The sequence below is a fragment of the Tenrec ecaudatus genome, chromosome 10, assembly GCF_050624435.1.
Source record: "Tenrec ecaudatus isolate mTenEca1 chromosome 10, mTenEca1.hap1, whole genome shotgun sequence".
Lineage (NCBI taxonomy): Eukaryota > Metazoa > Chordata > Mammalia > Afrosoricida > Tenrecidae > Tenrec > Tenrec ecaudatus.
This window is the reverse complement of record NC_134539.1, coordinates 134,392,640-134,406,031: the sequence shown is the minus strand read 5'-3', so window position 1 is coordinate 134,406,031 and position 13,392 is coordinate 134,392,640. Positions and strand designations below refer to the sequence as shown.

At 60.8% G+C, this 13,392-nt stretch overlaps 1 protein-coding gene across 1 annotated transcript in view; it reads left to right on the top strand.

The window, feature by feature from the left end:
- The window catches only part of SRCIN1 (SRC kinase signaling inhibitor 1), a 62,575-nt gene extending 52,076 nt beyond the window's left edge, over nucleotides 1–10,499 (top strand). Inside the window, exons 16-19 of the mRNA XM_075559318.1 lie at nucleotides 394–548; nucleotides 769–921; nucleotides 5,118–5,264; nucleotides 9,176–10,499. Coding sequence (XP_075415433.1) covers nucleotides 394–548; nucleotides 769–921; nucleotides 5,118–5,264; nucleotides 9,176–9,310 — 590 coding nt within the window. The 3' untranslated portion in view covers nucleotides 9,311–10,499. The remainder of the gene's footprint in view (nucleotides 1–393; nucleotides 549–768; nucleotides 922–5,117; nucleotides 5,265–9,175) is intronic.
- Nucleotides 10,500–13,392: the final 2,893 nt, after the last annotated feature.

Sequence of the window (13,392 nt, the reverse complement as noted above, 5' to 3'; positions counted from 1 at the left end):
TGGTGGGTGCTGGGCCCAGGTGCTGGGTGGGGCTTGGGGTACCCCATAGGGAGCCACAGGAGGCTCTAGGGCAGCAGATGACCCTGGTGAAATTGTCTTTTAGCCAACGGCCCCAAACCAGGGCCTCAGCTCTCACAGGCGTAACTGAAAAAGGTTGGTAACCCAGGCGGGGCAGGGGTGAGGACCAGACCGGGTAAAGTGCAGCCCTGAGCGCAGGCTCGCAGGGCCAGCTGGTGCTGCTCCGTCTGAAGCCCACACGTTGAATGGGATGGCTTAGCTGTCCGAGGAAGGGTGACTGGGCTAGGTGCGGGACTGGGTGGGGAGGAGGAAGCAGGTGTACCCCAGGGCTGGCTCTGGAGCCCCCTGACCCCCAGCCCCTGCGGCTGCCTGCAGATGAGCTGACTGTGCCCCGCTACCGCACGGAGAAGCCCTCCAAATCGCCGCCACCGCCCCCTCCTCGCCGGAGCTTCCCCTCCTCCCACGGGCTGACCACCACGCGCACTGGCGAGGTCGTGGTCACCAGCAAGAAAGATTCGACCTTCATCAAGGTACCACCCTCTTGGGTGCCTGGGGTAGCTCCTGGAGACCCCCGGGGGGTGTGTGTGAGGCTGTCCCACAGAGGAAGTGGAAAGGGACAGGGGGTGGCGGTGATTGGGTGTTTGGCTTGGGGGTCTCTCAGGCCTCTGTGCGTGGCTGCTGAGGAGCAAGGCTGCTGGGAGGTAGTGCTGACAGGGCAGAGCCCGCTCCTGACTGCCAGGGGCCTTTCAGAAGGCTGAGTCGGAGGAGCTGGAGGTGCAGAAGCCCCAGGTGAAGCTGCGCCGCACCGTGTCCGAGGTGGCCCGCCCTGCCTCCACGCCGCCCATCATGGCCTCGGCTATTAAGGATGAAGACGACGAGGACCGCATCATCGCAGAGCTGGAGGTACGTCAGGGCCACGGCCTGCAGGCTGACCAGGGCCAGCGGGCAGGACTAGGATGAGTGGACAGACTCTCTGGTCCCCGGCTGCTCAGTGGCCCATCCTTGTAGCGCAATTTTGTCTCCATGGGGCGATGTGGATGGGGGTCTGCAGCCACTGGAAATCTCAGTTTGTTGACTGGAGTCTCTAAGACCTGAGAGCACAGTGACCCGAGACTCCACACTCCAGTGTCCCAAGGACAGGGTGGCCCGAGACCCTCCACCCCAGGGTCCTGAGGACAGGGTGACCTGAGACCCCACACCGCAGTGTCCTGAAGAGGACAGGGTGACCTGAGACCCCATACCCTAGAGTCCCAAGGAGGACAGGGTGACCTGAGACCCCACACCCCAGTGTCCCAAGGAGGACAGAGTGACCTGAGACCCCACACCCCAGTGTCCTGAGGAGGACAGGGTGACCTGAGATCCCACACCCCAGGGTCCCGAGGAGGACAGGATGACCTGAGACCCCACACCCCAGAGTCCCAAGGAGGACAGGGTGACCTGAGACCCCACACCCCAGTGTCCCGAGGAGGACAGGGTGACCTGAGATCCCACACCCCAGGGTCCCGAGGAGGACAGGGTGACCTGAGACCCCACACCCCAGGGTTCCGAGGAGGACAGGGTGACCCGAGTCACTTGAGACTTTCAGTGCTGGAAGGTTCCTGTACTGGAGTCTTGGGGTGCCCCCGACCCACTGCCTGGAGTCGGTGCACTTCTGGGATTCTCTGAAGGAGGAGAGGAAAAAGAGGTCCAAGTGAGCCAGTGGTCATGGTGAGGTCCCAGGGGGTCCAATGCCAGCCTAGACCACCCACTCCTGTGGGTGCCTGGGCCATAGGCCAGCACCCACCCCCTCCCTGTTACTCTTCTTCCAAACCTGCCCCCACCTTCTGCTCCTCAGGTGTTTGAGAGAAGTTCAGTGTCTTCCCTTCCCCCCACGCCCCGCCGCCAGCTGACCCCCACCTTGCTGTCCCCCCAGGACCTGGGGTCCCCCGGGGGCTCAATTCTGGGCCCCACACGGAAGGTAACGGGCTGCCCCCCTCTCACGGCTCTCTCTGCCTGTGCTGCCACACTTCCTCCTCACCTCTCACGCTATGCCGCTAACACGCCAGCCACGGATCTGCATCCCGCCAAGGACCAGGCACAGGACCCTGCTTTCTTCTGGTGTCCCATCCCGCCCCCCCCAACCCCCAGCATGGGCAGCCCAGGGCAACCTGCTGCCTCCTGCTGGCCTAGCTGCACATCCTCTCAGTCTGGCACTATGAATGCGGGTGGTGGGGGCAGCGTGGTTTGTTCGGGCCTGCACCTGATTGGGGACTGGTACAAAGCCTGCATTTTCTGTCCGTCTGAGATTGGAGTGGGCCTCTTGCTCACTAGGTGCCTTTAAGTCTGGCTCAAAAATCAGACTTGGGCATGGACGCCTGCAGAGTCCTCTCCCCACCTCCCCTACTCTGCTGCCTGCACCAGGTGGGGCTCTGTCCTCCCACTAGAGTCAGCCCCTTGCTCTGGGGGCCAGGACACCCCAGAGTGAGTCCCTTCTACACCTTCTGCCTCCAGTGGGCTCATCTTGCTCCATCTGGTCAAGAAACCTGTGTTCTTCCTTCGCTGCTGATTCTTTTATTTTTTTTCCTGTGTCTTTCATGATCGGGAAGTTCTTCCTTTTCTCTAACTTCAGTCCTTGCTGCTGTCCCGCTGCACTTATTTCCTGTCTTAATTCTTGGGAGTTCTGGGCTTTACCAACTCTGTGCTCCTGGGGGAGGGCTGTGAGGGGACCAGAGGACCCCTGCTTCCAATTGGACAACCAACTGCCATTTCCCTCCCCCAACTCCCATCCCCAACACACACACACACACACACACACACACACACACACACACACACACACACACAGAGATTTCTTCTGTGGTGTTTGACTGCTGGCCTGGGCAAGCTGACAGGCACCAGCTGGGTGGACAGTGCCATCTGGTGGACAGAGGATGGACACAGGCCAAGGAGCCATCGGGCCACTGGGTGTGGTGGGGGCGGCTTCTGAGCTGTGTCCTCAGTTGATGCCTTGTCTGACTCTGGGGGCCCAGTGCCAAGGGGTCTGGGTGGGCACAGCTCCACCCTGGCCAATCCAAGGTGTCATCGGGCAGTGGAGCCGAGTGGGCAGGGGGACCTCGGCTCTGCACCCCACTCCAGGTAAGCAGCTAACAAATAGGGCTGGGTGGGCTTCCTTGGGAGGGAGCGCTTCCCTTGTATCTCCCCATAGACCCTTCTCGTGGAAAGAGCACTGCCCTTGGGGTCAGACTGCCTGTGAGCAGATCCTGGCTCTGCCTCTGGCGAGAGCTTCGGCTCAGGGACCCTGTGCAGCGGGGATGCTGAGAACACAGCTATGTCACAGTCCACAGTGAGGCGTGAAACTAAGGGCCTATAACACAGCAGACGGGGGATTATACTGAGATGCCTTGAAATTGCGGGGGGTCACCTGGGGGCCTCTCTCTGTGCCCCACTGTGGTCAGGGCCTGGAAGTCTCCCGGCAGCAGCCGGCCAGAGTACATGCAGCAGAGACGCTCAGCAGGGACAGAGCCTGCACCCTGAGGCCGCCCTCGGCTCTCTGACGGTGAGGGCATCTCAGCCCACAGCCGTGATGGCCGCGCCTTACAGTGCCACATGCCTGTGCAGGCTCCCGTCGTTCTCCACCAGCTGCTCAGGAGCGTGTCGGCCCTCCCCGTGCACAGACGAGCACACGCCTCAGTTTACAGGAGGGATGAGAAGGGGCGTGTGGCCTTGCTCCTAGATAATCTGGCACCCACCAAGTGGGGCAGTGTCTCGGCCTCCCCCGCCTCAGTTTCCCCATGGGCTCACTCTCCCTTGCCCATTCCAGCTCGGACACTCTGGGCTGCGGGGTCACGCCTCCTCATCTTCCTTCTCCCAGGCTGCCCCGAGCCCCAGAGCCTTCTGTGTCCCTCGGATCGTGCTGACGGATTGCACCCCTAGCCCCCCCTCCCCACCAGAGGCCAGACCCGAGGCACCTGTCCCCCGGATGACCCCTACTCCACGCCCTCGGACCCTGAGCGCCAGAGAGAGCCCCTGGAATGGTCCAAAGGCCCCACCAGGGAAAACGGCTGAGGTGCCGCGACTCAGGAGCAGCTCCCTGCCTGGGAGCGAAGGGACAGCTCTGAAGAGACGGGGTGGAGGTGTCTGCAACCCCGAAGATGGAGGAGTTGGGGGCCCCTGTCTTTGGGGACCCTCCTTGGATGGGACTCAGAAACTCTCCACAGAAGAGACCCACCCAGAGGAGACCACCAGGGACTCCGGGCCAGAAGCCCAGGTCTGCAGCGGGAAGTGCCCAGAACCACAGGCAGTCGGCCCCACAAGGCACGGTGCCAGCCCGCGGAGGGTGGACAGCCTGGAAGAGACCTTCCGGGAGCTGGAAGCCACCCTGAGCGAGATGGGTGTGGGACCTCACAGAAGCAGCCCCCCAGACCTGCCCCCAGGCCCCCAGGTGGCTGCCTCCTCTGCTGTGCTGCCCTCCTGCCTGCCTTCACTCTGTCTGTCCTCAGAGCTGGAGGGAGGTGGGGGGCAGGAGCATCGCGCCAGCCCCCGTCCCCCACTGTCTGCTTCTCCACTCCTGCTGTCCTCCTGGGCCTGGGCCGGGCTGGGGTTTGCAGGCAGACCCCCAGGGGGCTGGGCAGCCGGCTTACTCGGGGGTCTGCCCTCCCAGCCCTGGCCTGGGGCCAGGCCCCTGCCCTACTGCTCTGTATCTGTACACAAACAAATAAAGTTCTCCCCCCATTTCACCCACACCCCCTCTTGCCTCTGACTCTCTCTCTCTGTGGTTTCTGCGTCTCTTATTTCCCAGACCAGCTGCCTCAGCTGGTTCACCCCTTCTTCCGTGACATGTCCCCGTCCCCATGGACGCCCCATCCTCCAGTGAGGAAGGTGCCCCCATCATGGACTCCCAGCTCAGGACGGGGACCCCTTGGTGGAGTTGGGGTGGGTTCAGAAGCACCCCCCACCCCCCAACAGGAGGGCACTGGCCCAGGAGCTGCTGGGGAGGTCTTCCTTGTCCAGCCCAATCCGGGAGCACGGGTAGACCAGAAGTCTCCACTCAGTGGGCCCAGACTGCTGAATCCGGGGGGCTCCTGTGTGACCCCAGCCTAACCCTGTTCCTCTTCCCGCAGAGCGGTGGTGGCAGCGTGCCGCCCATGAAGATGGCGGCTCCTGGGGCCTCGCGGCTAAAGGCGGCCCAGGGCCAGGCGGGCAGCCCGGACAAAGGCAAGCATGGGAAGCAGAGGGCCGAGTACATGCGTATCCAGGCCCAGCAGCAGGTACGTGCGCGTGCGTGCGTTGGGCTCAGCACCCACCAGCATCCCCAGGGATTCCACCCTCCTCCTACCAGAGAACCCTCAAGGTCAGGACTGCCTGCCAATCACTTGAACCATCCTCTTCCTCTCCCCCAGCCCAGGCTCGCAATCAGGTTAGATTGGGGGTCTCAGCCAGGCCCCTTCTCTTTCTCTTGGGAGCCCCCAGCACAGGGGCAAGGACGGACTCTCTCCCTGGCTCCCTGTCACCCTCCTCCTAAAGAGGGGTGGGAGGGGATGGCTACATGGCCTGTCTTGGAGTGGGGAAGGGAGCTGTGTTCCTTGTCCCCCTCACCCCCTCCACCCCACCCCTGCCACACTTTCCCCTCTGCTTCCAACTCTCTGCCCTCTGCCTCCCCGCCCCAGCTCGCTGCAGCTCCCCCTCCTATTTCAGCGCCCCGTGACTTGTAGGGGACAGCCTGCTGCCCAAGGAGAAGCTGACTCTCTTTGCTTTTCAGCCTTGGCCTTGGGTTTCCCTGGGCTCACTGCTGACATTGGGGGGCAGGACTTTGGCCCCCTGGCAGTGTGGGGGGGGGGCGTATAGATTACTGGCAGCTGCTTCCTGAGTTAAGCAGCCAGCTGGGGGGCTGTATGTGGAACAGACAGGCCTCATCTGTCCCCACCCAGGTCTCTACTGGCAGGTGCAGGCTCGTCCCTCAACTGTGTTTTTGTCTAACTATTCTGAGGGGCTCCGGATCCGGGCCCCAGTCTGTACCCCAGGGTGGGTGAGTGGCTCCTATGCACAGGGCACAGAGGCACAGGCCTCAGGGCACAGAGGTGACATCCAGGGGCATGTCCACATGCTCAGTGTGTAGGCCCCAGACCCAGAGGCGAGACCTGCTGCACAGTGGAGGGAAAGGCTTCCCAGAGGCTCAGCGGGAGAGCTGGGACTGTGACTCAGCTGTCCTCAGATGCTTCCCACTGCACGAAGCTGCGACAGCCCTGGCACCCAGGGCTCCCAGGCAGACTTCCTGGGCCTTCTCCAGCTATTTCTGCCTGCCTCCGAGCCGCCTGCACTGTCACTCTGGCTGCTGAGTCACAGGACCTGCCACAGGGCTGTCTTGGTGGCTCCTTCTCACAGTGGCTTGCCAGGGAGGCCGCAAGGTAGAGGGCATCCCCAACACTCACTCTCTCCTTCCCACCACCATGGAGGACCCCCCCCCAACATCCTGTCCAGCTTCTCCCTCCTTCCTGCCCAGAGAGCAGCTACCTAACTTTTGGGGTTGTTCCCAAGAACCCTTTCCAGAAGCCCCGCCCCAGAGCTCCCCTCTCTTGTCATTGGCCATCTGGAAGTCAGTCACCGGTGAGGGGATCCTGGCTTTTCCTGATCCCTTGGCAGTGCAGTGCCTGCTTGGGGCCACATTTATTGAGCAAGGAAGAGGGACGTGGGGTGGGGGTGGGGGCGGGTACCGACCCTAGAGGAGGCAGGTGACAAGGTCTGCCTCATGGAGAGGTGGCAGCCCGGGGCCGGGATGCACGCATGTGCTCTGGGGACAGTCACACAGGCAAGAGAGCCAGTGAAGGGTCAGCTCCAGGCTCGGCCACAGGGCCGCGTTTCCCACGTGGAGGGCTGGGCATCCCTGAGGCGACAATGTTCTGGTCATCATTGGGACCGACAGGCAGGGCTTGCTGGGGAAAGGAAAGTGACAAGAACCTTCGGAGATGGCAGCTGTGTCACCTGAGCGGTGCAGGGCAGGGCCACCAGGCACCCTTGGAGGTGCTCCCTCAGCTCCCGGAAAGTGGTCTTGGCCGGGGAGGCAAGAGGGCCTCAGAGGACTCAGGGAAACCGCAGCAGCAGGCAACGTGACCACCATGCCGTGTCCAGCGCCTCCTTGGACGGGGCTCGGACAATCACCCTGTGGCCCCGGGGTGGCACTGGGCTTGAAGGCAGCTGCTCCGAGACGTGAGCGTGGGACGGACCAAGGCACAGAGACGTGCTGAAAGGGAGAAGCGGTGTGGGTGTGAGACCGGTTGTCAAACAGAACCACGGCACTCACACGTATGTCAGAAAGAACTGGCTATCAGGAAGGCATCCCAGCTCAGTTCACGATCAGACGCCTGTTGAAGCTTCTCCAGACTCACGTCGCTTTGATGCAGCCACAGGAAGCGGGGAGATCCCAGGCCGGGGGATGCGGAGGCCTGTGGATCCAAGGTCGGTGGGAACACAGTGGGCGCCGACAGCCCCCAAGGTCGCAGAATCCGAGCAAGGGAGCGAGCGGAGGACTCATGGTCTCAGGGTCCTTCTCCTCAAAAGACCACCCTGGTGAGGAAGCAGGGTGAGGTCCTCCCTCCCTCCACACAGGGACCATGACTAGGAAGGTCACTTCACACTGCAGAGGAGAGCAGGGCACTCGCCACCTTGCTTGCGGTCACAGTGAGAAAAGAAGAGATGGGGAGAAGGTGGGCGTGTTCGGCATCCACCTGGCTTGCTGAAGAAGACCCTGAAGAGGAAGCAGGTGGAGGGAGGGTGGGAGCGCCGAGGCCCAGGGCCTTGGGAGAGCTTTTCGATGGCTGTCTTCAGGCCCAGGAGTGGGGAGCCCTGTGAGGACAGCGGCCATGGCCGGCAGATGGTGGCACTCAGCCTGTTGGGCCTGGAGCCTCTCAAAGCAGCCACATCTCAAGGACAGGGCTCCTCGGGCCCCAGTGGGTCCCCTGCAGACCCAGCGATACAGAGCTGGGGGCCGGAAGTTCAGGGAAAGATGGAATGAAAAGAGAATGAAAAATTTTCCCACGAGCATGTCGATGCCACAACCCAGACGCATCACCGAATGGACCATCTGTGCACACGTGGGAGGGAAATGGCAACGCACGGCACCCACATGCGCCCGAGAGCGAGGGGGAGCAGTGTTCCGGGAGCCCCAGCCCAGAGGGCCTCAGAGTCAAGGGGACAGCAGAACCACCTGCGGCACTTACAATGCAGATTCCCGGGCCAGGGTTACAGAGTCCTTCGCATGGATCCAAGGTCGGCGGGAGCACAGCGGGGCCCTGAGGGCCCCCAAGGTGGCAGATACAGATTCCCAAGATGGATACTGGCGCAGGCCCAGGGGTCTGCACTTGTAACCAGCGCTGCATGGTCGCCCCTTGAGGTGATGCAGACGGTGTTTGTAACGGGAAGACCCCAGCTCCTAAGAACACGTCTCTGGGACCAGTGGGGACTGGGAGGCTTGCCATTTCCAGTGTCAGAACTGACCATCCAGTGCAGAATGCCCCACAGGGAGGGAGGGAAGGAACGCCCCATTCCCAGGGGAAGGCGCGCAGAAGCAGGGCCCGGCTGAAGAGGCTGCAGTGGGGGGTCCCTGCAGTGGGCAGGAGGCTGGAGCTGGGCTTCATCAGGGCCTGCTTTCCCAGGCTCCGGGGTGGGGGCGTGGGTCTTTGCGGGGTGCTCTCAGTGTGTGTGGAGGAGATGAGCTTGCTTCTCAGGCCTCTCCTAGGTCTGCTGGCTACAGAGTGAGAGCCTGAGCACCCTCAGCCCGGCTGCCCCGCTGTGCCAGCTAACATGTCCCTTCTTCTTCCTCCCCCCTGCCCTCTGCCCTCTCCCCGGCTCCCTGCCTGCGTGTCCTGGGCACGGCCCCCCTTGTGTCTCTCTGGTACTCCCTCTTCTGCCTTCTCTCTTTGCCATCAGTAACCCACGGACCTACCCTCCCACTCTGGCTTCCAAGGTCCTTTCTCCAAGCCCAGGCGCCCTGCCCCGCCCGCACCTCCTTCCTGCCCCTCCTGCAGCACCCCCTCCCCGCCTCTCTCCAGCCCCCTCTCTGGTGTCTTCCTTTTGCAGTGAAGTTCCTCTGGGGTTTGTCTCTCATTCTCATAGCTTCGCTTGGGGACCAATGTGCAGGCTCTCCCTTCCTCTCTCTGACCCCTGACCCCTGTTTTTGTTCCAGGCCACTAAACCATCTAAAGAGATGAGCGGGTCAGTTGAGACCTCGAGCCCAGTCTCAGAAAAGCCTTCGGCTTCCAGAACCTCTATCCCTGTATTGACTTCCTTTGGGGCCAGGAACTCTTCCATCTCCTTCTAGAAGCCCCGTGACACCCCCACCCCAGCCTGCCCCCTCCCTCACCCCTGCCATTCTCTCCCCACCCACTCTTCTTCCCCCATCTCCCCACCCCCCCCCCCCGTGCCTGCCATCTCCCCACATCCTCCAGACCCTCTGGAGACGCTGCCACTAGTGTGGAGCCTCAGTTCCCCACACCCATCCTCTGTTGGTGTATTTGGGTTTTTAAACGACTCACTTTCAATTTTTAAAAAAATAAAAAGCAAAACTGTAAAACTGAAAACCAAACACACCACCACTGTCCCTTGATTTCTTTTTCCACAATGGCCTCCTGTTGGCCCACTTCCTGTCTCTCCCTTTCTCTCTCCCCACTCTTCCTCTCAACTTGTCCACAGTTTCTACACCCTCCCCTTCCCTCCCTACCTCTCCCTTCCTCTCCCCACCTCTCCCCACCTCTCCCCTCACTTCCCAAGAGTACTCCAAACCAACTCTGAGCCACGGAGACTTGGAGCAGGCGGCGAGAGACTCCCTTCTCCTACTCGGACACCTCCCTGGAGGAACACCTGGACCACCCCAGTATCAGATGGGACCCAGGACACAGGGAGAGCCTGGTCCTGCCGACGGCTTCCTCCCTGTCCACCGTCGGACCGTGACTGGTCTGCTGCTAAGCCTCACCCCTCCACTTGGGCCTCTGGGGGCTGGCCATGGAGCTGGCCTGGCCGGGGTGGAGGCCAGCGTTTGAGAGACCTGGGAGCGTGTGTGGGCCGTGGAAACTGCCTCCCTGGAGAGTGGCTGCTCACTGTGACTCACCATGCCGGCCCTGAGGAGCTGTCGGGCCTGTGCCGGGGCGGGAAGAAGGCCTTTGGGGCTTTGCTGGGCGTGGAGGGGCATCGAACAGGCAGCTACCACAGGGGGGCATTGCCTGGGCGAGGGCAGCCCTAATGGAGGGGTATTTGGTACTTTTAGTTTCCTGATTTAGCACTTTAAATGGCATTAACTTATTGAATAGGGTGGGTGGGCAAGGTGAGGGAGCTAGGAAATTCGCTTTTGCGGCCCAGTGGACATGAGAGGTGATGGGCAGCAGTGAAGACAGCGCTGACCACCCACCAGTGGGAAGGGGGTGACGAGCATTTTCATGGCATGTAAACGGCAGCTGGTGAGCCCAAGTTTGATCCTTGAGCTACCTGAGCGGCCAGCTCTGGTTGTGGTCGATTCTAGTGGGTGAGTCTAGAGGGCCTGCTTCAGGCTGAGTCCCTTGGAGAGGGGAGGGGAGACCAGCCCTAGAGGGCCCTGCAGGGACATTGTAGAGATGGGGAGGGGGAGGAGGATGAAGTGAGGGGTCCCAGGGAGCAGGCTCTGGTTTGTCGCACAAAGTGGGGTAAGCACAGGAAGAGTGGGGGAGTTGGGGTCAGTCCCTTCCCCCCTCAGTAAGCACAGAGTGAAGGAGCCACTGGAGGGGAACCCCAGATTTGAGCTCCTACCCCTGGGGCATGGCAGGGGGTGGGTCAGCACCGGGGAGAGCCAAGAGTTTGGGGGTGGGGGAGGGCGGGAAGCTGGGTCCTGTTCCTTCATTTCTTCTGCTGTTATTAGGGTTTTAGGTTTGGGGGGTTGGGTTTTTTTTTAGGTTCATCCTTGTTTTGTTGTTTTTTTTTTTTTTAGCTTTGGAGCTTTGGATCATTTTTGTACAAAGGCAAGCAAGCCTTTTTGAAAAATAACAAAAGAAGAGGAAAAAAAAAATCCCTCCTTAAAAAAAAACAACCCTGGAAAATAGAAGAAAAAAAAGGACCTGATAGATTGATGCAATTACTTTTAATTGCAGGCAACTCTTTACATTTAAGTGAAGTGTCTTAACATTTTATATTGTTTTAAAAATATATTTACATATTATATATATGATATACGTACTATAAATATATATAAATATTTAAAAGGTAAAAAGGAGCGGCAGGGCCCGTGCCCTGGCCACTGTTCTGGCGGGGGAGGGCCGGGTGGGCATTGTCTGGCTTCTGTGGTCCAGTGACGCGGTTTGGTTTGATTTGGCTGTCCAGAGACCCCTGACTTGGGAGGGGAGGGGGGAGTGGTGCCCCCTCCTCCCTCCACTCCACTTCTCTCCTCTTTGCTTGCGACTCTTGGCTTGCCCCCACCGCCCTCCCTCAGCCCTGTGACCCCAATCTGTGCCCCACTGTCATTGTCCTGAGTTGAATGTCCCTTTGTGGGGGAGGGAGCAGAGGCTGGGGGACGGTGTCCAGGCTCCAGGGGCTGCTGGAGGGAGCCCTGCCCCTCGCCCACGTGCCCGGCCCAGCCGGTGAGCGTCTTCCCTTCATCTGGGTTTCTGTGCACGTATGGGCTTGACATGTTTGTGTGGAGGTGAGTGCAACCTGCGCGTGCATGTGTGTGCGTGCGTGCACGCGTGCACCCTCCAGCACACTTACCCGAGTGTGAGGAAGCGTGTGTGTGCGGATGCACTGAGCACACGTGAACAGGCATGGCCTTTGGCGTTTATGTGCAGGGAGGCATGTGCACATGAGTGGAGACCGATGCCGGGCAACTGGCAGCCCCTACCTGCATGCCAGCGTGCAAGGGGCTTGAAGGGGGGTCAGCCTGTGTGCAGTTGGTGTGCACAGATGGGCGAAGCTGCAGGAGGCTGGGGGGGCGCATGTGTGGGCCTGAGATGTGTGTGCCCCTGTGGTGTGCAAAGGCATGTGTGTGCTGGTGCAGATCCAGGTGGGTGCGTGTGTGCATGCGTGTGCGCATGTGACCCATCACCCCTGTACCGCTCGCTCTGGTGCCCCCCTCCAGCCCCCTAGCTCCAGGTCCCCTCCAAGCCCGCAGCACGTTGATACCCCAGCTGCATGCGCCTCGCTGCTCGGTCCATCAGTGTGTGCTTGACCAAGAGAACACGAAGACGTCTGGGGGGGCCCTGTGTCCGGCCCCTCCCAGCCCCCACCCACTGTGCTGTGACTCGCATGGGGGTTTCTCTCTGCCCCTTCCACAAAATGCTGTTTCCCCAGGAGCCTGGCCCCAGGCCCGGGGGCTCCCCAGGGGACCTTCCCTGGGCGCTCGGCTCCGCCCCCTGCCCCCCCCCCGTAGGGCCCGTGTTGGTGTAGCAGTGACGGCTTCTGTGGATGCTCTGTGACCTGTCGGTGTACCTTGACAACTTCTCACTGGGAAGGGTTGCTGTGTTTTCTCCGTCTCTCTTTTTTAATGTCCTCGTTTCTTCTCCCCTCTTCCCTCTTCTCGTTCCCTTTGGTTTTTCTAGCCGAGTGTTTGGGGCTTTAATAAAACTGGTTTCTTTTTCCTCTCCCGGACCTCCTCCTGGAGGCTGCTGTGTGATTCTTTCTCCTCCGCCTGGGAGGGCCTGGAAGGTGCAGGGTCGCAAGAGGGGGGCGGGGGGCGCTGGGTAGAACTGCCCTGAAGGCAGGCCTTCCTGCCCAGTGCAGTAGGAGGGAGGGGCTGCTGCCCCCGGGGTGAGAGAAGCCAGCCACCCCACAGAGCGCTGACTTGTGTTTACTTCATGATCACCAGGTTCCTGTGTTTTCACATGTGAAAACATTTTGGGAAACATTATTCTAATGGGTCAAAAGCCGCAGCTAGAAAAACACTGGCCTGAACCACTCGTCCGCCTGCTTGGCTGGAGGGGGGCAATGGTGGTTACTTCCCCCTCAGAGACCTTTTGTTTCCACCCGCCCCTGTGGTCTCCTCTGTTCCTGGAAGGACCCCACTGAGTCTAGGTGGGTGGGTGTCTTGCATTCTGACCCCTGTAACCAGCAAGCAACCTCAACCCTCCCAGCCCACCACCGCAGAGGCCAGCGTGAGGTACCGTGATGGAGCCAGCCGTCCTGAGAGGGTGTCCCCAGGCTTTCCTGGGGTTCAGAAGGCTGTGCCACTGGCCCAGCAGGTTCCAGGGGTCTTTAGAGCTACCTGTGCAGACATTTTGTCGCTTGGCTGAGATCTGGGATTTTAGTGTCTCCCAAACCCAGCCCCTTCATCACTTCTGTCCCATGAGACAAACCACAGGTGTGCTGGCGCCTCAGATGCCCTTTCTCCTCCCCAGAGCAAAGAGCCTCCTCAGAGACAGAGCTTGGGACCCTAACTGCTTTCTGCAG